Source organism: Lycorma delicatula, chromosome 6, assembly GCF_047948215.1.
Source record: "Lycorma delicatula isolate Av1 chromosome 6, ASM4794821v1, whole genome shotgun sequence".
In the NCBI taxonomy this organism is placed as follows: domain Eukaryota; kingdom Metazoa; phylum Arthropoda; class Insecta; order Hemiptera; family Fulgoridae; genus Lycorma; species Lycorma delicatula.
This window is the reverse complement of record NC_134460.1, coordinates 37,359,860-37,385,862: the sequence shown is the minus strand read 5'-3', so window position 1 is coordinate 37,385,862 and position 26,003 is coordinate 37,359,860. Positions and strand designations below refer to the sequence as shown.

The window sequence follows — 26,003 nt, the reverse complement described above, 5'->3', positions numbered from 1 at the left end:
TGTCAGACATCTTCACTGATGGCTTTTTCTTCAGAAAAATTGAAGACTGCAGAAGTTTTCATCAAAACTTACATGTTTTGTTGTGATTGAGTCTTCAGATTTGGGTTTAAAGTGGTGAAAACTACGTGTCCCAGGAACTGTCTTGGTTTTGGAGAAATGAGCCTCTAGTTTTTGGCATCATTGTTTCTTTTTTAATCATTGTGAATTTTATGTTTTCTATTTTTGTCTTGCAAAATCAAAGAATTTTTGGGCATTATCAATAGCATTACCAGGTTACATTGGAGACTTGTTTTTGTCACAATGGGGGACAGTGCCACCAGTTAGTCACAAGGTGACTTCCCATGACTGCATGACAAAAAAGACCACGTAGCTTTTATTCCAAAGTCCTTTTCATGACACTAAGTCATCATACACTATGCACAAACTAGAAACTATTAGATCTTCATTGTTGTCATGACATGTATAGATCACAACTGGATGAAGAGAACAGCTGTTGCTTGTCCAATGATACCCTTGGACTTCATTTTGCAAAACAAATAGTTTTCACTAAAATCAATAAGAGCAATGGCTTCATCTACTTTCAGATTGCTTTTGAATTTTTTCAAATATTTGGCTTGAGATTTTGTAATGAAAGAGTGAGGTATTAGTTTTTCTAGGCCTTCTACTAAGATTTCCAGATATTGTTCTAATTTTATGAATTTTGTGAACTGCACTTCTTGAGTTCTGTCAGTAGATATCCATATGGATTATGTCACCTCATCATTAGGACCCCTTTCTTCGATTCTCTCTGTAGTGAAGAATTTTAGATTGTTGCTTTAAGGGCAGTTTGAGCAGTGCTATAACATACCGTCTCTGTTGTCTCTTGCATGTAATAACGTCTCTTCTGAAAATAAATTCATTGTAGTTTTCTTCAATTGAACATTCAATTGTTCTTTTTAGAAAGCTGCTATGTGGTGCTATTCCATGAAGTTTAAATGGTGATTCCCATAAATTTTCATGGATGAAGTAAGTTCTTCCAATTTCTGTTGTTTAGAAATAGATGGTTCTAAGTTGCTTTTCTCATCACTATCACTGACCATTTCTTCAATTTCACTTTCATCATGCATTAGTGTGTCATGTTTGTTAACGTTTTGTCTACAAACATCACGTATTTTCTGCCCGGGGACTGATTTTACACACTTGTAAATTGTTAATTTTTTGGGAGAGTTCCAAACTTATTACTCTTAAAGATTTTGATATTTTTTTCTTGTGAGATTGGGATGGGGCCATACAGAATTTTTGGTAGATCTCAACATGTTTAAGAAAAATGCTTTATAATGCTCACAGACAGAAATTAATTGTTCTAAACTCATCCCACTCCTCAGACTTAATATATTAACTTCTTATTGTTCTAATGATGTAATACTGACCAGCTTTGTCTGTTGTGTATAACTCAACTTATGCCATTCAGGTACATTTCTTTTTCCAACACTACACTGTTCAGATTTGTTTGCAGACATTTTAATAAATACACTTTACAAACTTTCATTAATATTCACAGTCCGAATAAAAGTAATAGGTGAAGGCCTATGCTTGTAGTTTGGGGAGGTGGAGGGGCATTCATGTTGAACCCTGAATTATTAATATTGGAACAAGCATCATGCTTCAATTAAGCCTCTGCCTACAGGGAAAGAGTGATGGTGACTCAATTGCTTAATATGAACCATTTTACGTGTTTTTCAGGAAGTAAAACGTGTATTATTTAAGGGTTAAAAAATACTGAGTCAAAATCTAAAAATTTTCTTGCACAACCTACTAGCTCATACTTTTAGGATTATACAAAAAAATAAAAATAAAAAAATAATTTTGTTTACTGCAGTAGTGCCTTTTATTTAATCACATTTTTAAATTTTTTGTTTTTTCTTCAAAAAATTATGAAATCAAGGTTTGAGCTAATACTTATTACAGCAGTTAAGAGATAATTTTCTAAATGCATTTGTTACCTTATTCTGTATATTTTCTGGAAACTTTTGTGAAAAAGGCATTGTGATATGATGAAAATTGACAAAGTTATGAGTTTTTATTACTAAATCAACATCACAATCACTAAAAGCCTTGAAAACAATAACATATTTTTTAACAAATTAAAAAAAGTATTTAAGGTACAAAATAAAATTTTTGCGTGTTAATAAGGGTGGCAAATGGAACAAATAAAAAACTTTTCATGACATTCTGAGACCAAGGGTTTCATAACCTGGATGATTTCATATGAATTGACCCTTAGGAGACCTGTGCGTTGTGTTTGACAATCCACAATAATTCTGCAACACGATAATGCTTGGCCACATACATTGTATACAATTGTTGAGGTTCTTGTGAAGTTGAAATTTGAGTTTCTTTCACACTTCCATATTCTACAGATTTGGCACTCTGTAATTTTCAGTCTTTTACGCAATTAAAGAGTTGTATTAAGGTTATTCATTTCACCACAGATGATGAACTGAAGGACATAGCAGGTCATGAATCGAAGAAAGATTCCAGCATCCTTCTGGTTGACTGTTGGAAGAAATGTTTAGCTATAAATGGTGACTACATGGAAAAATAAATTTAAGTTTTTGTATCAAGTAATATGTGCTTGTATGTTATATTTGTTTCATTTGACTATCTTTTTTTATTTGCAAGTTACGAGCCACTGACAATTATATTTCAACCATCCCCTGCAAGATATAAAACGTAATTAATTATTCTGTACAGTTTCTTATCCAGCATTACAATAACATCTGTTTAATGTTACGGTTGCAAATGGAAATCGTAACCAACATCAACTATTACTTAATGCTATTATCTTACTCTGCACCTGTGTTAGCTTAAAATAAAAATAAAAATTAATAATTATGTAAATAATAAAGTAGAGATAATTTCAAACAATTTTTTAAAGATTTTGAAGAAAATGGTGTCTGGCATGCAGTCTTGCAGTCTAAGAATGAGCATCGATGCGTATGCAAAAAGTTTAAATTTGTTTTATAATATTATTTTTTTGTTGTTTATTGCTTTGCAGATGAAACAAAGAACGAAAAGAATTACAGAACTTTTCAGAAGTTATGAATTATATGGGCCACAGATCGGAAGTAAACAAGAAGTTCTGGTTACTGAAGAAGCCTATGATGGCCAGCATTATGTTGGTCATAACAAATTTTATCATCAGGTTTGTATTTATAATCACATAAATAAAGATTTATAAGAGTTTAAAGATTTTTTGATATTTAAAAAGGCCCAATTAAGAGAACTGTTAATTAAATTTTTTTTTTTTGTTTTGTAGGTATTGGTGGATAAGAATCCTAATTGGCTGGGTAAAATGGTCCTAGTTGAAATAATATCAGCTACTAAACATTCTATGAATGGTAAAGTATTATGTATCGCCGGTGAAACACCCGCATCACAAATAAATTTATTTAACTCTTTAAATAAATTCAATATTAATAATAATAATAATAATAATGTGAATAATGTTAAGTTTTCAATTCCCTATACTATCTATCTGATAGGGGTAGTATTGTTTGCTAAATTACTTTGGATTTTATTTTTGTAGTATTACTATTATATTAAAAAAATTACATTTAAAAAATTGTTGACTTTTTTGTATATTATTTATTGCTTTGTTTTAAAAGCAAATTATTCTTTATATATAGTTTTTTTTATTTGTTTATCATCAAGGCATTTTGATGTTGCCATTGTTTTAATGTTTACAACCAAGCTTAAGCTAATTGACAAAATTTTTGCCAGTGATCTGTAGCAATTACACAATTCTTTTGTGTATAATAATTGCTTATGCTAATTTTATATAAAATCCTGTTAATCCCCTACAGTCACTGAAATCAAAGACCGATTATTCGCCTCGCCAAATAAATCGATCAGACGTTTGTCTGCTGAAATTAATTTGTCTAAATCAACTGTTCATCGGACGACCAAACAATTACAATTACGACCTTATCGCATTCAAACGATTCCTCAACTTCTTGAGCCCGACAAAGAAAAATGGCTACAATATTGTCAATGGTTCCGTCGATTTCTGTGCGAGGCAGTTAATGTTATGGATTCGTTATTTTTCACAGATGAAGCACGGTTTCATTTGGACGGCTATGTAAACAGCCAAAACAGTAGAATTTGGAGTGCTGAAAATCCCCCCGTTTATCACGAAAAACAATTACACCTGCAGAAGTTGGGCGTGTGGTGCGCGATATCGTGGAAGAAAATAATCGGTCCTATTTTTTTCAAGTACACCATTAATGCAGAACGATATCAGGATATTTTATTTCAGTTCATCGCACTCTTGGAAGAGGAAGACAGATACTGCTGGCTACAACATGACGGTGCGACATCGCACTACACATGTTCAACTTCTGATTTTGTTGAGGAATTCTTTGGTAATCATGTTATTGGTAGAGGCTTGTGGCCACCAAGATCTCCAGATTTGACTGCGGAGGATTTTTTTCTACAGGGTTACCTCAAAGAAAAAGCCTACAGCAACAAACCACGAACACTTGAACAATTGAAAGTCAATATTGAACAAGCTGTATTAAATATCCAGCCACAAACTTTGAAAAAAGTTGCAAGAAACACTGTAAAAAGAATTGAAGCTTGTATTCAAGAAGATACATGTTGGAAGCCACTTTCAACATTTACTCTAAATGTAATGTAATGGATGGTAATAATAAAAATTAAATTTACATTTACACATACCTTTTTATTATTTCAATACCTACCAATATAAGGTTGAGTTGCGTTTTATATGGGACACCTTGTAGTTGAACATTATTTATTACCTTATTATCCATGTTAGACTTGCCTAGAGTTAGATCCAAACAACAGAGTGTAAACAAAAAAACTGTTGTTGATGCATGCTGATAAGTAAATTACTGATCAGATTAAGCATGAAATTCATTTTTGTTAATTTGATGTCAAATTTTTTTATTTTCTTAATAGTGAACTAAATGTTTATTATATAGGAGCACTTGTTTTCATGTTGAGTCGATGTGATTATTTCCTTTGAGCAGTGTTGCTGTAGCATTTGTATAAGTACAAATTAAAATGTCAGGAAGGTTCAAAATTATTTCTGTATTAAACTTAAGATTGAATCTTGTGTCTCCTGCTGGATCCCTCCTGTAATTGGATAGTCTGAGAGAGACAGACAAACAGACGTTAAAATTATAAAATATTATATCCTGTTACTATGTTTTTCTGTTATTAATCATTATGTAGGTGGTAAAATACACAATTTTGATAAGACCAATTTGCCAGTCTTAGTTAAATGCCAGTCATATTTCTTCCTGGGATGATTTCTATTTTAAATGGGTTTTAAAATAGAAAAGCAGAAGCTATTTTTTTCTATTTTTAAAGAATCTGTACAATGAAGATTATGAACTTTTAAATGATGGAATGTGAACTAAATTGGTGTTCGTGAAAAATGTTCACTGTGAACCATTAATTGTTTTAGTAATAATTTTGAACAAATTTTTAAAAGGCCGATTGGTCTACAATATGTGATTTGATCAAATTTTTTTCTGATTTTAGGATTACTATGATTTTTGTCAGTTTCCTTGCATGAAAATGGGTGTTTTTGAAGTTAACATTAAAAATCTTTGTTAGGAATATGAGACCTTTTTGAGAAAGCTCTTTAAGGATTTTGGAATTAATTTGATCATAAATTGTGATTTTTTTTTATTTGTTAAAGAAACAATTGGCTTTTGAACTTCATTTGGATGACATAGATTTGGAAGTAGACTTAATAGAAGGGAAGAATTTATTGTTGATTTTTACATAATTTTGATCTAGGTTTTGCTTATTGAGAGATGAAGTCCAGACAGGTGAGCTTTTTGAATATCAGATTAGATTTTGGGCAGTTTATCAGGATGATAAATTGGAGAAGGAATATTTGATAAAGTAGTTGTCAAATTAAAAACCATAATAATTTGTCTTTTGTCAAAATGAGTGAAAACAGATTTTGAAGTAAGTTTCTTTATAAGTTTTTATGACGTGTCGTAATAAGTTATTACACTGCTTACATAGGTGTTTATTGTGTAAGAAGCAAGATCTCATCTATGTCTTACTTAAACTTTTTTTTTCGGCAATCATTTCTCGTTCATGTACTGGGAAAGCTAAATCTTGCATTTTCATGTAAGTTCAGGCTAGACTACATCCACAGCTTCTCTGTATATTAAATATATAGACTTTGGCATCATCTTCATTATATAACAATATCAGTAGAGGTTTCTGAATCTCTATTTCTTTTCAAGAATTTCTCTAAATTTCTACCAGTTCATAAGTAACTTATCAACTGATTCTATAGCAGAATAAAAGTGACCAAATTCCTTAATAAAGAAATAAAGTATTTTTTTCTCTGATGGTGTTAAGGACTTGTACTTTTGGGTTTTTAATTTTAGATCCACACTGGGAATGTTTGTAATTAAAATCCCTTCATTTATATATAGAGAACAAAGAGTGATAAAAAGGTTTAGTGCCATCAATTTATGAATGGGCAGTAAACAAGAAAATATAAATTCTTAGTTGTGCCACTTTACAGATCTTGTATGGTTACATTTGTATTTTGTATAGTTTGAACTTGTAGCACTATACTAGATACATGGTACTACTTGTACAAGGTACATTGTACATTGTACTTATACCTTTGATTTCTTCTGTTTAAAATGGATTAAGCAAAAGATTAGAAATTTAAGATCAGAAGAGAATTCCTGAACATGCTCAAGCTATACAGCTTGAGCATGTTCAGGAATTCTCTCAAGCTGTACAGCTTGAGCATGTTCAGGAATTCTGCGGATATTATCGCACCATCAGGTGTGATCTGATCTGTGAAATTTATAACTTTAGATTTTAGAAGCTGGGAGATTTAGATTAAATGAGTTTCAAACAGAACATTGTCTACTCTTTTAAACTTAAATTCTGTTTTTATTTCAGATTTTCTTTATGAAAATTCTTTACAGTTAATTAAAAGGATAGTAAGAGAATCAGGTTTGGGAGAATTAAGGGTCATATTGATTTTCAAGTTTGTACATAACTAATATGGTACATGGTAATATGAGCTTTTATATTTCTGTAAAAAAAGGTGTTTAGATGAAAGCATATGAATAATTTCAAGCTGTAGTTTTGATAATGTATTTCATCATTTAAATTTCTGATTGTGAGTAGTATATTCTATACTGTGTTGCGATCTAGTTTTCCTAATAGTGAAATTGTTTGAATTACAATAACGTGGAAGATTACTGTTGCACTGTGAATTATTGTCATCTGGTATTATCTAATCTCTTGTGGTTAATATGATGTTTGTGGTATAGTTAATATTTACTGACCTGTTATAAAGGAATAAGTACTGGTACTGTCAACAAATAAAATATATCAATTTAGCTTTATATAATTTATTATATAAAAAACAATTATTTATTTATTAATAAATTACAATTGGAACTAAAAAAAATTTTGGATGTAGAAAAAATGTTTGTTATTAATAGTCATCATTTGTTGTTATAGTTTTATTTTAATTACTTACTGACATAAAATCTTTCAGTAGAAACTTGAAAATTAATAAAATAATTCTTAGGAATCTGAGAGTATTTTTTTAGTAATACATGGAACCATCTGTAACAACATGTGTTACTATTTACCGACAAAGTATGTAATGCATGCTTGCCTAAAACTCAACATTTCAATGATTTTCTGTTGTCATCAACAAAGTAGAAAGCTTTTGGCTAAATAAAACTATACTACTACTCTTTAAACTTTACACAACGTATTCATAAGGCTTGATATAAAAGTTTTATCTTGAGAAAAGTTGCTGCTGCATATGAGCCACACTTTGTATGCTGTAGGTACTGCGGAGTGAAATTTTTTAGAATTTAATAAATAAACAAGCATAACGCATGTAGACTGTTAGTACACTATTATATTTTCTCTAAACAATGACAAGAGCGTTTTTCATTGCTTTGTTCTGATGTGAACAGTAATTGAAACAATTTTTCAATACATTTGATGATTTTTATGTTTTTGTTAAGTAATTAATATTAAGGATAACCCGGTAAGAATTGAATAGAAAATAATTCTTTTACAATTAGGCTGTTGCAGTCGTTTTCCTTGCCCCACACATTGAATGGCAATTCATACTTATTTATATATGAGGATAAGTCAATTATTATCTGTAATGTAATTTTTTTTTTTTAAATTTTATTGCAATACAAATAGGAAACTTACATGTACATCATTTTTCAATATAGTCCCCTTTCATTTCAACGCACTTGGTCCATCATTGCATAAGTTTCCTGATGCCCTCATAAAAGATGGCTTTTGGTTGAGCTGCGAGCCAGGAATGCACCGCTTCTTTCACTGTTTTGTTTGAGGTAAATCAGCAGCCCCTTAATGCCTCTTTGAGTGAACCAAACAAGTGGTAGTCAGATGGGGCAAGATCAGGACTAAACGGAGGATGAGCCAGTACTTCAAAGTTGAGTTTCTGGAGCGTTTCAGCAGTGTGGGCAGCAGTATGTGGATCGGCATTGTCGTGCAACAACACAATACCTTTTGACAGCAGTCCTCAGCGTTTGCTTTGAATTGCAGGCTTCAGCTTGGCAGTAAGCATCTCACTGTAATGCACACTGTTTATTGTCGTGCCCCTTTCCTCATAATGTTCCAGTACTTGGCCTTGTGAGTTCCAAAAAACCGTAAGCATCAGTTTTCCTGGAGATGGTTGGGTCTTGAACTTTTTTTTTGCAGGGCGAATTTGGATGTTTCAATTCCATACTCTGCTGTTTACTCTCTGGCTCGTAATGATGGATCCATGTTTCGTCACCAATGATGATTCTGTCTAAGAAGATGTCCTGTTCATTACCATAGTGATCCAAATGTTTTTGGCAGATTTTCAAGCGCGTTTGTTTATGCAACTGTGTGAGTTGTTTTGGGGCCCATCTTTCACAGACTTTATGAAGTCTGTTGTGGATGATTTCATAGGCAGAACCGTGACTAATTTGCAGACGATCTGCCACTTCATCAATAGTTACTCGCCTGTCTAAGAAAACCATGTCACATGCACACTCAATGTTTTCCTCATTTGTGGCGGTAAATGGTCGTTCGGCTCCTTCGTCGTGTGTAACACTTGTGCGACCATTTTTGAATTTTTCAATCCATTCATAGACACTCTGTTGCAGCAACACACTGTTCCCATATTGTACCGAAAGTCTTCAATGAATTTGGGCCCCTGATACACCTTCTACCACAAAAAAACGGATTACTGAACATTGCTCTTCTTTGGTGCTAACAGAAAGCAGAGTAGTCATGGTTAATGGCAGGGCAACGATAATGGAATTAACCTAACAGCATCAAACCTGCACAAACGTAATAACAATTAAACCACGCATGTGTCTTCTACGCAACACAACAGTATTACCAACATAAATAAAAATATAACTAAATAGTGGATAATAATTGACTTACCCTCGTATATATATTTTAACAAATAAATATTGAAATCCACCAGATACAGTTCAATAAAAGGTTAGAACATTCACCTATTTGACTGTAGCACTTTCAGAGCTTTAACACCATCATTAGCAGGCCAATTTTTATAAAATACACATAATTGTAAATAAAATATATAGTTAAAAATATATATATGCATTTTAATTTTAACTATATTTTTTATAAAAGTTATATCTTTTAACTGTAGATTTTTTTTTTTTAAACTATGTGAATTTTATAAAAATTAGTCTGCTGATGATGGAGTTAAATCTCTGAAAGCACTTCAGTCCGAGAGGTAGGCGAGTTATCTTTCCTTTTATTGACCTGTATTTGGTGGATTTAGATATTTGTTAATAATTATTTTATACAGCGGTATAACACAATGTAACACAGTGTACAATAGTAAAAAAAAATTAATTACAAAGAATTTAACAGACAAATAAAACTTTTGTAAAGAATTTAGTAATTGTTCTTGTTTGCTAACACTATAGTTGCATGAAAAAATCATAATTTGTTAGGTTTTTTGCTTTTAAAGATATCTTTTCAAACAATTTCTTTAGTCTTTTTAGTACAAGTACATCACCAGCTGATACATTGTTTTCCATGGTCTGCATGTTGGCATGAGGCAAGTGTTGAGTCCACATTGCTGCTCCGATGTGTGTATGGTATGAACTTGTACAGTTGGCTCCTCTTGTTTCTCATCATTATTTTCTAAAACATCTTGAATTATCTCCTCATCAGTTATCAGCTAAAAATTTTCATTTTCTTTTCCAATGATCCAGTACTTAACTTCATTTACAATCAGCATTTTTATTGTACTTAACTTCATTTACAATCAGGATACTGTTGTCAATGCATAATTTGATGATAGTTTCATGTTGATCACAAAGTTCCTCTTTAGGTAATGGATCCATATTTCTAGGGATTTCTGTATCAGTTTTCTCTCTTTTGTAATAAGATAAGAGTGAGTGCTAGGGAATAATTTACACCAAGACGTTTGTAGAAAGTCCCTGATTCTTTTAATAATTTAAGCCTTGATTTCTTGTTATAAATATTTTATTGTAATTGAAATATTATTTATACATATTTATAGTGTCTGTTGGGTAAAGTTAAAAAATAAAAAAAACACACAGCTAGTATTTGCCAAAAGAAATTGGACTTTAATGAGAACAACTTGATATAAGTTAATTATTATAACCTTAAAAACTACTTAATACATCAGCTGAAATCAGCGTCTGAACAATGATAGTTAACTGAAAAAAATACATGAGTACACGCTTCTAAATACAGATTTTTACAATATACGTTTTTGACAAAGCCTGAAGGATAACATGAAACACCTTAGTTTTAATTATAACTTTAGAAAAATATGACATCAATAAACATAGTATCTGAAAACTATTGCATTACTGACAAATGCTGTAATATTGAAAAATTAGTAATGAACAAATGTCATAACCTTAGAAAAATAAATTAAAGTAAATCTTGATTGGCATTGGCCTGGTGATTTATGAACCACAAACTTAACGTTAAATAATGTAAAAATGTAATTTTAGTTTGACGTAGAAAAATACACAATAATATTACAGTACAAAAGAATTAATTACAATATAATCACACTGAACTTAATTGAGCACATGAAATGGGTTGCAGCTGAATTGACAGCCTTCTGTAAGTGACCTGTCGTGACTGTACTAAAGTGAAATTGAAACTTGAACGGCATAGGTAGGATGAACTGAATGTTCCACAAAGTTGAATGATAACATAAAGGTTTAACGTAATGAGTAAAGAAAAACTGAACTTGCCTGTAGCACACAAATATTTGCCAGAGATGACCTCGTAACAGCAAGTACGGAAGAATACCTATGTAGTCCTGGGCGTAGTCCGCACGGTGAATCAGGAATACAGCGGCGTGATGTGGTTTAGTGGTAGAATGCGGCGCGGAATCTCAAATGTGTTGTGATGAGTTTGAAATTCTGCTTGAGCGTGAATGTTAACACAGAGTTTGCAGGAGAGTATTGCCCGAGGCGACTGCACTGGTTAGATGTTGGAGGTACTCTGTCGAAAAGATGGCGAAAAAAAGGCGGGGGTAACCAGATCCAGGTACTGGACAGGAGAGTGTGTGTGTGTATATTAGTAAGAGGACGAAAAGATAACGGGTGTTTGAAAAGGGTAGTCAGAAATAACTCGATAGAATAATAGGCGCGGTCGCTGAGGATGACGGTGGGAGGTTCGAATACAATAACAATAATAGAGACAGGTGGACTTTACGGACCCAGCAATACGAAACCAAGTGGAATTCAAACATTCCTTGTAACAAAGCAACGGGACCTACCCTAGCTGTGAATTCGTAGAAATAACGGAAAAACTTTATGCCAGAATGGCGTAAACAGTGTCGCCGAATTGCTTTGACGGCACGTGGCACTTACTAATATTATGGTGGCTTTGAAAAGAGCCGTCTTTGTTGTCGATTGGCTTCGACAGGTCGTTGTAATTGCTAACCTTAGGGTAGCCCTGAGAAGGGCTATTTTTGTCGAATGGCTTCGACGGTTCGCAATTCATAATGTTGTGTTGGCCCTGAAAAGGGCGGTTTTTTTCAGTTAGCTCTGAGAAGAGCTGTTGGGTCCGGAAGCTGGTCTCTGGTGAAGTCGGGGGTTGCGGCTCATCCATTGAAGTCCTACGGGCTTTCCCTCAGCGGTAGTTGGGTCCCCACTACACCATGACAGTGGTGGCCCCCAGAGCCTCGCAGTGTCGGGTAGGCGTCAGTTGTCCTTCGCCAGCGTGGTCAAGGCAGTTCTTCCTGAGTGATCCCACGCTGGGTCGGCTACTGCTGCCGAGTCTGCCACCGATTGGCAGATTCCGGCAAGGGAGTCAAGCCACCGGCAAGGGAGTTCCAAGGGCGATTGAAGCCACCGGGCTTCAATCAAGCTGGAGCGGTAAGGTAGTGTCCATGTCCAGCGACTCCCTCAGCGGGCCGGCCAGGCCTGCTGCTCCGGCAGGGATGTTGGTATCTGTTGGGAGGTCCCATGTTGAGCTGGCCAGGGAACTTCTTCTTCTTAGTCTTCTCCAGGTGGTGCTTGACGATGAATTGCAAATTCACTCTCGTGCACGCTCTTTTATTAGAGCCTGAGAGTGATAGGGCTGCAGCGCTGCTATGGTGGGAGAACTGTACGGTCATCTGTGCAGTGGGTGTGATGGTTTTATCTGTATACTGTGCATTCCACTCACTTCGTTGCTACCATTATCACCCGCCAATATTAAATTAGGCTTATAGTGGTAACAATATATATATATATATATATATATATATATATATATATAATTGAACATTGTTTGTTTATGATTGAAAAAATGTAACACTAATTATAACTGTTTCATTGTAATTATAAATATTTCTGAAAGTGAAATGAACTGAATTGTAGAACTGGATCTGAACTGCTGTAATACTGAACACTAATGTAATGAAGATGTAGTGAAGCACGTGTTGCTTATATATTGTTGGTGGAGCCGCTGATTTGTCAGGTTTGAGCCGAGTGCATATGAAAAGAGCTGTGTGAACTATAAAGAGCAGATTCATGCCGTCAGGAGCTGAAAGCAACTGAAAGGAGAAGTGAAATGTAAAGACCCGTTAAATCGTCAGGAGTCGAGTGCATTTGAAAGGAGCCGAGTGAAGTGTAAAGAACCGAGTGAATCTGACTGAAGCTGAAGATCTTTAGATTTAAAAGTCCTATATTAAATAAAAATTAAAGTTCCAACATTTAAACAGGAGCAACAAAAAAGTGAACATTTATAATAGTATTTAAAAATTAAATAACCATGAGTCTTAAAATTTATTGGATATGTTTTCTCATGTATGAGCAAGATTGTAAACATCTTTGAGATTAGTAGTATTCAGAGAAACAAGGATTGTTGCTCTTGCTCTTGCCATTACTTACAACAATATGAAGTAAACTTTGTTTGTATTGGATCTTAATAGCTTGAATAGCATTTTGATCCAACCGCTATAAAAATGGGGTCATGTGTTTGATGGTAACATCACATTTAGATTCTTAAATTTTTGAATATCTGAGGTTTAGATTTCCCTATAACTAACAACTGAAGCTGATTGGTACTGCTCACCAATGAGCTTGGCATTAATGTGATTCGATCTCTAGTCACTTTTTGTACCATGGGAATTGGCTTTGCTCTGTGGACAAATGATTTTATTTTTTTAGAAGAAGTTTCCAAAGTAATCCACTCTCATCTGCATTATAGATCTGATCATGGGTAAAATTTAGTTTTTATAAGTTTTTCTTTTAACATTTCAATTGCCTGTAATTGTCAGCAAATGGATTCCAAAACATTTTTTTAAATTTATCAAACCACCCCATACTGGCTTGAAAATTGTCTTTGTACATGGTTTCCTTATAGAAGAACCTGGCTTTCTCTTTAATAAGTTCACCAGAGGTAAGAGTGTTGATTACATTCTTGGACAAACCATGCTTAAACAGCATCTTCGAAGAAATTCACCAGTTTTAAAAACTTTCCTATCGCTGCTCTTGCCGTCCAAATCTGTAACAAATTTCATGATTTTATTCCGGTTTTTAAATTGTGACCTGTTGAGCTCCATAAAATGCTTCCAAATCACAACAATTTTCAATATTCTTAATTATTTCAGCCTTTTCAATTAAAGTTAAGGTTTTATGCTTTTTTTCCAATTGAGATATTTTTATTTATAACTGTAGTAACGGTCACCAGCTGATAACACTGTTCAATCATGTACAACACAAAAGAAACAAATAAAAGAAATTTTATGTATTATAACACATAAATCACTACAGTAACAAATATGGGTTTACTTTAGTCGACTACACGTAGAGTGAACAAAGGAAATGACTGCAACTATTGTTGGTTGTAAACATAATTACTATTGACTGGGAATTCTGCCTGTACAAAGTAGCGTAGATGACATAATAATTGTGACTTTCAAACTAGTTAGTGTATTATTTAAAGTCTGTTATGGTCATTAGCCATTAATTAGTTACTCTTGCAAACATTCTTTTAATGTTTTAAGACAAGTAAAGTATTCTTTATAGTTTTCATACGGACTTCCCAAAGCAAAAAATGTCTAGCATCTATAAATGTACTACTAGAATGTAATTTAGATTGTGCAAACTCAAAAGGATCAGTTTTGGCTATAAAGCTTTACATATTAAGTAAATTAATTGTTTAAATAACTGCTTATTTAAATGCACAAGTCATTTTTTGTATTTGTCATTACCAAGTTAAAATACAGTGTAGTCTGTTTATCATGGTTAGGTTTTTTACTCCTCTCAATTTTTTTCTGAAGAGAATAATTGGATTCAAAAATCCTTCCTTTTTAAATTTGCTTATTTACTTTTTCTGTATTCACAAAAGGAATAAAAAGAAAAACAAACCTACACAATACTGTCAACAGTTTTAGAATCACTTGTAACACAGAAAAAGCATTCAGTCTGTGATAACCAAGTTACTACACTCGCATAATAAAAAACATCTCATTTTTATAAATTTAAAACATTCCATTTTTTAAATTTTAAATGCCAGTTGGATTGTATTTAATTTATAATAATTTTCTAACCAATGATGTTATTTGCAAATCCAAAAATTATTTCAATTAAATATCACTGAAGTTGAATTCTCCCAAGTTTTTTTACATTTTTTATATAGCTCAGTTGGTTTACCATTAGAGATACAGTAAATATCTAGTTCGTTCTTCATTTAGTCCTATACGTGTGATAATTTCACAGTTCAGTCAGTAATGAGGAGATACAATTTTGAAATTTCTTAAGACTAACAGTAAGTGGGGCAAATAAACTTCATCCTTCTTGAATCCCCCGTAATAATAAATCTGCACCACATTAACACCTCATCATCAAGACTTGTATGTCCTGTACATTGCTGATAACAGTGAAAAAGGTTTCTACAGCCCCTTGATGAAAGCTAGGGACTGAATATTATTCATGCCGGTGGAATTATATTATTTCAAGTGGAGACTATCAAAACCAAATGAATGGGTGAAATGTCATAACAGCTTAAAAGACAATTCAGACATTGTTACTGTGGCTAGTAGATGGAATTTGCAACCTATTGAGTTTGCAGTAAGAGGAGTACCTATCAAGCCAAGTACTTAGGTGTTTGGCTTGACAGAAGGCGCTCTTTTAGGCCCACCTAGAGGAGCTGCTTGTCAAGGACGAGTGAACAGTGGCTACAGTCCTTTGGCTTATGAGTAGGGTGGCTGGGCCATGCACATCTAAAAGGAGAGTGCTTGTTATGGTGGCACGGTCCATGGTGTTACACGCTGTTCCCGTATGGTTCAGAGTTTTGAGGCAGAGTATGGTGGTGAAAAAAATTGAAGCATTGCAGCATAGACCTGCTGTAGGCGTGGCTGGTGCTTATCAGACTGTGGCTAGAGAGGCGATTTTTGTGGTGGCATCTATTCCTCATATGTGGAGGCCACAAGGAAAGCCAAGAGTCTTGCCCTCAGTGATTTGCTGAACAAGTGGCAACAGAGGTGGGATGGTGTCAGGCTGGACCAAAAGGTTGATCCCTCAGGTGAAGCCATGGGTCAGTAGGAAATATGGTGAGGTGAGCTTTAAGGTTCTTACTGGCCATGGTAGTTATAATGAGTATCTTCACCGGATGCATAGGTGTGCTTCTGACTGGTGTATTTATTGTAAAGAGGTAGATTCTGTGGAACATACCATTTTCAGGTGTGCGAAGTGGGATTATGCCAGGTTGGAAGTGGAGCGGCTCATTGGATGATTGACGCCGAATAATTATGTGGGCGCTATGTTATTTAGCCCACTAGGAGCCTATGTTATGGAGGGCCCTCTAGGGAGCCTGCCACTTAGAGGCAAGGTGAAGACCCAGTCCTGGCTGACTGGGCAGTACCCTGTGCTGGGAATGGCATAGCTGGGCCGAGCATGGTTGCCTTGGAGGTTTAAAGCTATGGCACCCCTAGGACTGAGTAATGCTATCGGAGCAGGGTGCCAGTCCTAGGGGGAAGGATGAGGGAAAAAAAATACATTTTTATCATACTTTTTTCGTTTTGTGTTTAGCCTCTGGACCACCATAAGGTATTACTTCAGAGGATGATATTTATGAATGTAAATGAAGTGAAGTCTTTTATAGTCCAGGCCGACCATTCCTGAGATGTGTGGTTAATTGAAACCCAACCACCAAAGAACACTGGTATCCATGATATAGTATTCAAATCTGTGTAAAAGTAAACTGCCTTATTAGGATTTGAACCTTAGAACCCTCGACTTCGAAATCAGCTGATTTGTGGTGACGAGTTCACCACTAGACCAACTCAGTGTTGGTCTAATGTTGACGATCCACTAGTCTAGATCGTGGATACCAGTGTTTTGATACTAGATTGTGGATACTGGTGTTCTTTGGGGATTGGGTTTCAATTAACCACACATCTCAGAAATTGTCGACCTGAGACTCTACAAGACTACACTACATTACATTCATATATATATAATACATTACAGTGGTTCCAGAGTGTAAACAGAAAATACATTCTTATCATTGGTACTTCATTTTGCTTATACCTTCTTTAAAAATCCTGAATATTGCTTCACAGAAAAAATTGATACAAGAAATGGCTTGCTAAACCAATTAACCATCCAGTTTTATGAAAATATGTTCAAATCTGAATATATAAGTGGAGGATTCTGAACTCAGCCTTTTAAAATAAATGAATTATTGCATTAACAGTGGCATACTGTTGACGCTATATCATTTGGAGTTAAATCTTATTATAATGGTTTAGGGCTAAGTATAAAATTGGTTAGCTACTCGTATAATTAATTTCTTCTAAAAGATATGAAAATTAAATCAAATTGATTTGGAAGATTGGCTTCTTTTCTGTCATTATGTCAAGAGAATTGAAAAACTGATTTACAGAGAGCTGTTATAAATGAAATGTGTAGATGTTTTTTTGTTAATAATGGAGAAAGCCATGATAGGGAGTTTTGAAGCAAACAACAGTGAAAAAACCAGCATAAGTGAGAAGACTTGTCAGGTGTAGATAGATTAAAGGTACAGATATTGTACTTTTAAAAATTAAATACATGTGATTTTGTTTGTGTGTAATTAATACAAGTTTAATTCAGTTATAAATCAGTTTATATAGGGCATTGTTTAAACCATTTCTATTTTAGATAGTATTAACTTAAATGTAGTTAATTCTGTCAATAGAAGTAATTATTGATAAGTTAAAATATTTTTTTAATGCAAATTATTGTTGTTATACTTAAAGTGAATTTTCTTTGTCACAAAGTATAAGTGTCTGTTTGTATTAATAGTTCTTAGAACCGTGACGTTGCAAACAATGCAAAATTGTTTACCTTTATCCTTACGAATATTAATCACTCTGTCTTCATTAAGCTGTGGTATCAGTCAACTGTCCCAAATGTCTAAACACTTTATCCTTTTGATGGTTGGCTGTGCAAGAAAGATGTCCCAAATAATTTGATTTTTTGAAAGGAGTACAAACGTATTCATCTTATTTATCAAATCTTTTACAACCACATATCAATTGTTTATTTCCTTATTTGTATGCGTGTCAATTTAGTCCCACACACAAAAATTGCTTAATATAAGCTATTATACAAAATGATTAACCTCAAATTTCCAAAGCACTTTAATGCACAATCGTAGACTTGCCTCTTTATCACCAACCAATATGAGAGCTTGCAGGATTTAACTGCCATTCCCTTACAAAGAATTTGCCAAACCATTGTTTGCAAAATGCTGAATTATAAAACTTATACATTTAGTGAATTTGTGGAGGTTAAGTGTGAAAATGCATAATCTACAATCTCTTCAGTTGGCCCAAGGAGTAATGCGTAGATAACTCCTATCCCAAATTGTTTTAAAAATAATTCTAATGTTATACATAGGAAGATCTTTCTGAAATTCTGCTTGAAACCATTGCTGCACTGCCTAGTTTTGTTGTATTAATGTACAGAACCTATAGACTCGGTGTCATCTTTTCTACTACTGCCAAGTTAATGTTAAACTAAGATGAATGCGTACTTGGTTTCCTTAACATAAATTTGAATTATTTGCTTTCATTTTAATGAAATATATTCTAGTAGTGTGTTCAAATTACAGAGTGATAACTGTTTAAAATGTATGAATAAAACTTGGTTTAATTTATTCACATTATTCTTCATTTCAGTTAGAAGAAAAGGTATAGACCCAATCCTGTAAAAGTTTTGGATTATACTTTAATGATTGTTTTCAGTTACTACCTTACTGTTGAAATTTAAGTTATAAATAGTAATTTTATATAATTTAGTTATATTAGTAATAACAAATATAGTTAAATGTTAGAGAGATAGAGATGACAAAAACTTTGTTATATCATTTGTACAAGTAGTTAGTTATATTTTATATAATTATATTTCCTTCCTAAAACCTCTTAAAAGATTAATAAAAATTGATGTGTTAAACTGAATTGTTTCTTCTAAATGAATTCTACCTTTAAGGACTAGTAAAAAACGTTGTTAAAGAGGTTAAGGGTTCCTTGACACGTTACACCTCTTAGCTTCCCTTAAATTAATAAATATTTTGATATTCTAATTATTTGTTATCTTTTCAAAAGATATTTTTCTTCTTAAAAGAATAAAATACCATAATTATCTAGCAGCATTTTACAAAAAAATGTTATTTTAATGAAATTGAAATGTTAAGTTAATTAATGAAATTTTCATCAGTCTTGCGAGTAACTTTAAATAAGGAAAAATTTATATTTGACAGAATTATTTAATTTTAAAAATATCTATATGTATTACTTTGCAGTAAAGTAGTTAAAAAAAGAATAAAACTAAAGGACGTGAAATTTGAAATAAATTTTTTTTTTGAAATTTGTTTTTGTTTCAATAAACAAATTTCTTCCGTACATAATAGTAAACCGTATTTTGTATCTATTTGGTTTTATAAGTTTTCTCTGTGAGAGTAATATTATCCATTTCTGTGAAATAATGGCAGTATAACAATCTCCCTGAAGAAGAAGGGCTTTATATAGCCGCTGTTTATTGTGCTATAAATTTTGAATTTTAGTAGATGTCATAAGACGTTATTCTGTAGTGTATACAGCGATTACCACACCCTATTAAACCACGGTTTTGTAATGTAATACTATAATCGACAAACGTTTGCCTAATGGCGTAGTATTTTAATTTAAGGATATCATTAAAAACACAGTATAAAGAACCTTTGATGTCGAACATCGATAAGAAAGCAGTATATATATTATCAGCTGAAAACCGCGTGGGTTGATAGTCACATCGACCGCTGTTGCCATAGCGACCGGCTGAAATCATAACAAGCAGTGCGGCCACCCTTAGGGAATATTTAATTCTTGTTTATAAACACGTCTGCCTGTTGAATGCCCTTGTACTTGTGTACACAGTCTAATGAACAATATCAACAACTAGACTGTGCAAAATAAAAAGGGACATATTTATACTTTGTATTACCACCAACCTTCCGGAGTAAAATTTCTTTCTTTGTGTATTTTTTACTTCGGTAAATTTGTAATTTATAAATTTTGCATAAAAATATTTATTAAATTAAAATATTCTATTTTATTTTTATTAAATTAATTTTGTAATTAGTGAAATTAAATTTTTATAATTCATTTTATTTTTAAATGCAGAAAAAAAGTGTCGTTTTGTAACATTATTATTGTTTTACATAATGTTTTAATGAAATTTTTACGTTTAAAACTGTTCATTTATAAGCAAGTACCAGTATAAAACAAAAATTAACTCTGTAAAGTTTCTTTTCAAACTCATTTAAATGCTTTTTATGGATTCCTAAAGTTTAAAAACCTAGTTAATATTAAAATATCCAATATATAAAATATCCGTTACGTAGAATATTCACAGGGATTTAATTGAACGAAAATTCTGTTACCAACAAATTTAATTTCGCTCTTACTTTTATTTCTTTGTAATCAAAGGCCTTGTGAGAGTGCCTTTCCCAAAAACAAGCAAGTGCTTTCTCATTACTCGTGGGGAAATATTTTTTATGAGTTATGAAGTCAACTTACATAAATAATACAAAAAAGTTATCTCTTTTCTTTTCTTTTGTAATTAAAATCATATATATATATATATATATATATATATACGCGAAGGAAAGGGAGAAACTTTCAGGACATGTTCTACTGATGAAGATAATGAAAAAAGTTGGAAATGACCTTTCGTTCGTAAATGCTGATTCACCGAAGAAAGTTTACAAAAATGGTTTAAAAAGAATGTTTATTAGAGGTACAGAAAGAATAATACTATATTTTCTCTAATTTTCGTCTTTTGTGCTTCAATAAAAAAAAACGGTTTTTAAAGGATTATTTAAATTTTATTGGACGTATTTAGGAAAACTTTTCTCAGAATCAAATTTTCTACAAATTTTGTTACTAAATCTTTTCGTATTATTAGTCATTTAACAAAACTATCGTATTGCAAACCTAAAAAAACTTGTTTTTTGACATCGAACTTTGTGCTTTACGTCGGATATCTTAAAAACTACTGGTGGTACAGTTCTGAGATGTCTTTTATGTTACTTCCATAATCATTTACGATAATTAAGTATTTAACTCAAATTACATAAAAAACCACAATTTTTCTCCTTAATTTTGATCCCAAAAATTACAAAAGGGCTTCTTTTTATAAGAAAAGCTGAAATCCCGGCGAAATTTTTCGCTTACTCGATAACAAGGCGTTTCCAGACCTATATTTATTATACGTTTTTCATTATATTCACCAGTAGAGCATATCCTGAAAGTTTCTTCCTGGAACACATGCATATTTATATAAAAGACCGGTCACTCTTATTCCGTATCGTAATTTTTGTTTTAAATAGTCAGAGAATGTTTCATTGATAAGGAAAAGCAAATAATTTGTGGCCATGTGTAACATTATTTGAAATTCATGACCATAGATGCTCTGCGGGTCTTCGATCGATCTCACTCGTACATTATACAAAAGCGTCTGCCGTATTCAATGCGGAGTCTATTCGACCAAATGTCGGCAGAATATTGTGATTAAAGACTGGAAGCCGTCCGTAAGATCTGATCCAAAGTATGTCTTGTTTCTATGGCAAATGGAAGCCGGTCGTGTTTCCAGAAAGCGAGATCAGTCATTGGTAGTAAGAGAGGTTTTATTTGCACTTTTAAAATTATCGTGTAGGCTACTCGTACTACAGATTCTTATTTTTTTTATTTCAAGTGTGAAAGTGAGATGTAAGGAATAAAATTTTAAAAAATAGGCAATATACCTGTCAGTTTTGATCACGTTGTTTTTGATGGAGCGTGAAGGGTTTGACATGTGGTAATCATAAAGAAAATATTAAATTACACGCCTATTAAATTACATATACACATCTTTTTTTTAAATGAAAAGTACATCAAATTTTATTTCATTAATAACTTATATTTTTTTCATTTTTATTATTGAATATTATTTTTCGTAAAATTTTTTTAGAGTATTAATAAATCAATACATTTAAATTAAAAAAAATGAGACGAAGTCTGATTTGAACCGACGTGTCTTTCCCTAAGATCCAAGTACGTCGTTAATTAAAATTTTATTTGGTTATAACTCTAGAACCAATGAAAATAATTACCACTTATGATATATCGTTAAAAAGCTGTATGAGGGCTTATTACTACAGTTAAGTAAAAGTCCAAAATTCAAATTTTTTTTTTGATTTTGGGCTTTTTTGTATACTTCATTCGGTTGCAATCAAAAGGGAGGTGCTCAGTTAGATGTTACAACAGTTATAAATCCAAAATTTCAACATCCTACGGCTAACCGTTTTTGAATTATGCGAGATACATACGTACGTACAGACGTCACTACGAAACTAGACAATATGGATTCAGGGATTGTAAAATGGATATTTCCGTTGAAATCCGAATACCGAAACTTTTCGCGATCACATTACTATATAAGGAATTAAAAAGGGATATCCCTTTTGAAATAAATCATTGAAAAACAACTTATTTTTCATCCAGCGGCGAAAATGTTATCCCCGGTTCAAATTAACAATAATCTACTGAGAAAAATATATAAATTTTTATAAGTAATTGCCGGCCTTCATCGGTATTGTGGTTAGCATGTTGGCTTCTAAATCATTCGGTCTCGAGTTCGATTCCCATAAAGGGGCTGATTTTTTTCACTTATCTTTTCATTCATCCCATTGTCCCCTTTTAAATATGTGCAAACGTACGTTCCAGCTCATATAATAGAAAAAAAGGATGAATTATTTATAAGATTGTAAATATAATAAAATTTAACTGAAGATTATAACAATTAACATTTAAATCAACTAAACTTTTTTTTATATTAGGTGTGACGTAGGAGAAACCGACACCGTTGGTAATAATATCTGTCCCATAAAGATTATTCCAGAATGAATTGTCTGTTCAGAATTGATAGCAGTCTTATTGGAATAAAATATCTCGTCCAATTCAATATTTTCATTAATAACTTCTGAAATATGAGTTACTTTGTATTTTATTTTTTGTATCTTAATCTATCTATTTTTTAAATCAATTGATACGAACTTTAATTATACTTATTTTTTAATTACACGTTTTCTGATACTCGTTTGATCGAGGTTTTATTATGATTTCCCTTTGTAGTCAAAAAAAAATCAGCGGTATAATAATTTCTACTTTTTCACTCCGTGGTTTTAGTAAAACCTGGCAAAAGTGCTTTATGCAGTGGGAAAATATCCCACCTATAATCACTGTATATTCTACAAAGATAGGTTTTTATAACATCTCTTCAACGGAAAATATTATTATATGTTTGTACGGAATATTAAATAATTATTCTATCCTTATATTTAAGTGAAAAGGGATATATGTAATTAATATATGTTAAATTACCACCAAGTAAGACAGTATGTATACTGCTGTATATCATAACATTGGCACTTTCAATTCATCATCCACGCTTTGATTAAACCAAACTTAAAATCGATTTTAGGAAATAATCAACTTCTTTTCGGGTGATTAGATAGATTTTTTTTCATTAATTCATGTTTGATCAAATTTTTCAATATGTGTATTAATCTATCGAGTGCAATTTGAGGCGATCCGTTGTAGAGTATAAAGAACAATTTCACTTGTAAATCAGTAACTTTATTATAACCATTTCGATGATTATTGATTATAAATGAGTTGAATCAAATACTTCTCTCTATCTTTTCTCTTTAGATATCACGATAAATGGTTATCGGTAACTTGACAATGAGAAAACAATCGACCGTAAAAACGGAATAGAGATTCTCCTCAGAATTCTTACTCTGGCTGAATAACAAACATTCTACAATAATTAAGTTTACTAAGTAAAATTATAAGTTTATTCCTATCGCTTTTAGTCCAGGAGAATTAAGAGTTGGGATGGATGTGGAGAGGTGTATGTAAGGTAGTTTTTTTAAACACCGCAAATACTGTTCGAAACAATATTATAAGGATCTGGACACGTAAAAGGTAGATTCAAAAAAAGTTACGAAAAAATCATGCAAAAAAGAAGACGAAGCATGCTTTTTTCGGAGTTTTTCCAAAATATTCCAAGAAGTATTGGATCTATAATATGCCAATAGGTTAAAATCGAAAATTCAACTGTAGATATTGATTATGGAAAAAAATCATTCAAAGATTGATGTAAATTAATGTTTGAGTTGTATATAATTTACGTTTAATCAGTTAAAACATTTGCGTTTTGAAATTTTGGTCGATTCAAATCATAGTTAAAAAAACTATAAAATTATTACAATATAATTGTAAGATTATTAATTATCTTACTATAAAGTTAAAATCTATTTATTTTCCCCAGAAAAGGTTTTATAAATCTTTTGTAACATCCATATTAAACTTAGTCATAAATAATTATATTATGCATTTATTACGCGTAAATTCCAGGCGAGAATATTTTATTATGTTTAATTAGTTACGCAAGAAACTCGTACATTTTACACGACTGTCTGTGAAATCTAATCCAAGAAACTACATTACATAACTGTAGATTTCATACGAATCAATAAAAAAATTACAAAAAGTATAATTTTTGGTTTATAATATTAACAATTTACCACAATAACGCAGTTTTTTTACAAGTCAGAGGATTCAATATTTTTAATTGTGTCAATGGTAAAAAAATGTTTTTTTTTACCCTAAGGAAACGTTTTTATGAAAATAAAATATTAAATTACGTGTACCACATAGTTAATCTTTAATAATTCATTTAATAAATTAAAATTTAATAAGATAATTATTAAAAATAAAATTAGGTATTTATTAATTAAAAATAAGTTATAAAAAACTGGGTAATAGAATATTAAGACAGAAAAAGTCGTATTTTATAAAAAAAATAAAAAATAAAAAAATACTTTGCTATCGGTTTTAATTAAAATCGAAGTGAAAAAAGAAAAATACAATCCAAATGCTAAAAGAAGAAAAAAAACAATTTACTTGGAATAAACAAACATGTTACAGTATATATTATTACTGTCTCTTAGATTATTTTTGCGTACAATTCTATTAAAAAGAAATTGTATATCCTAGAAATTTACTGTTTGAAATATTTTACCGTACATTATAAAATTAAATTATTTTTACTTTACTTTCTTACGAAAAAAGCAAGTTCTTAATTGAAATATATTTCGTATCCGTGTACGGGTATCTAGATATATTTCTTGCGAAAGTTTTTTTTTCAGAACACACAAAACATACCGACGAAGTAAATGAAATTTTGCATACATATGTGAATAAAGATTGAGCGAATTAAGCGAATAAAGATTGAGCATGGCGGTGAAAACAGATTGTGTAGTACATAATACAAAAAAATATATACACTAAAAATAAAAATTGTTTTTTTATTCTTATTTAAATAAGATATTAATTTTCCTAATTTTTAAATTATAATAAAATTATTATGAATGGTATGTGATGAATTAAAAGGGTTTAAAATCATTATGAAAATAATTCTTTAAAACAAGTAAAGACATTCTTGATGCTAATGAATTTTTATTAAAAGTTTTATGTAACAAAGTAAATAAAAAAAATCTGATTTACATGACTTCTTTGTATATCTATTAAATTACATATACACATTTTTTCGGCACTTCATTTAAACTTATTTAATTTGAAAGTGAAATACGATCCTCCAGTTCTTTAATAAAGTGAACAGTTAGTTACACAATTACATTGCGGTGAACATCACATTGTATTACATTTTTTACGGTGTCCGAATCAGCATTTTATATTAGTTTATATATTAATTTTTTTTCCCCCTCGCTCAAATAGTTATGAGATGTAAGTGAGAACGTGTCGGATCCGTAACCATGGAGACTTCGGTTCGAATCGGACTTTATATACTATATATATTTTTTTTTTTAAATTGAAATATATTGATTTATTACTAATTATTAACTTCTGAAAAACTTTTGAATTAAAA

At 31.8% G+C, this 26,003-nt stretch overlaps 1 protein-coding gene across 3 annotated transcripts in view; it reads left to right on the top strand.

Moving 5' to 3' along the window:
* Positions 1–3,609, top strand: part of LOC142326993 (threonylcarbamoyladenosine tRNA methylthiotransferase) — a 41,053-nt gene extending 37,444 nt beyond the window's left edge. For 2 of the 3 annotated variants that reach the window (XM_075369735.1, XM_075369736.1), the window contains exons 9-10: positions 3,038–3,184; positions 3,299–3,609. In XM_075369735.1, the coding sequence (XP_075225850.1) occupies positions 3,038–3,184; positions 3,299–3,568 (417 nt within the window). In that variant the 3' untranslated portion in view covers positions 3,569–3,609. The remainder of the gene's footprint in view (positions 1–3,037; positions 3,185–3,298) is intronic. The other variant, XM_075369734.1, reaches the window with a different exon arrangement.
* The last annotated feature ends 22,394 nt before the right edge of the window (positions 3,610–26,003 follow it).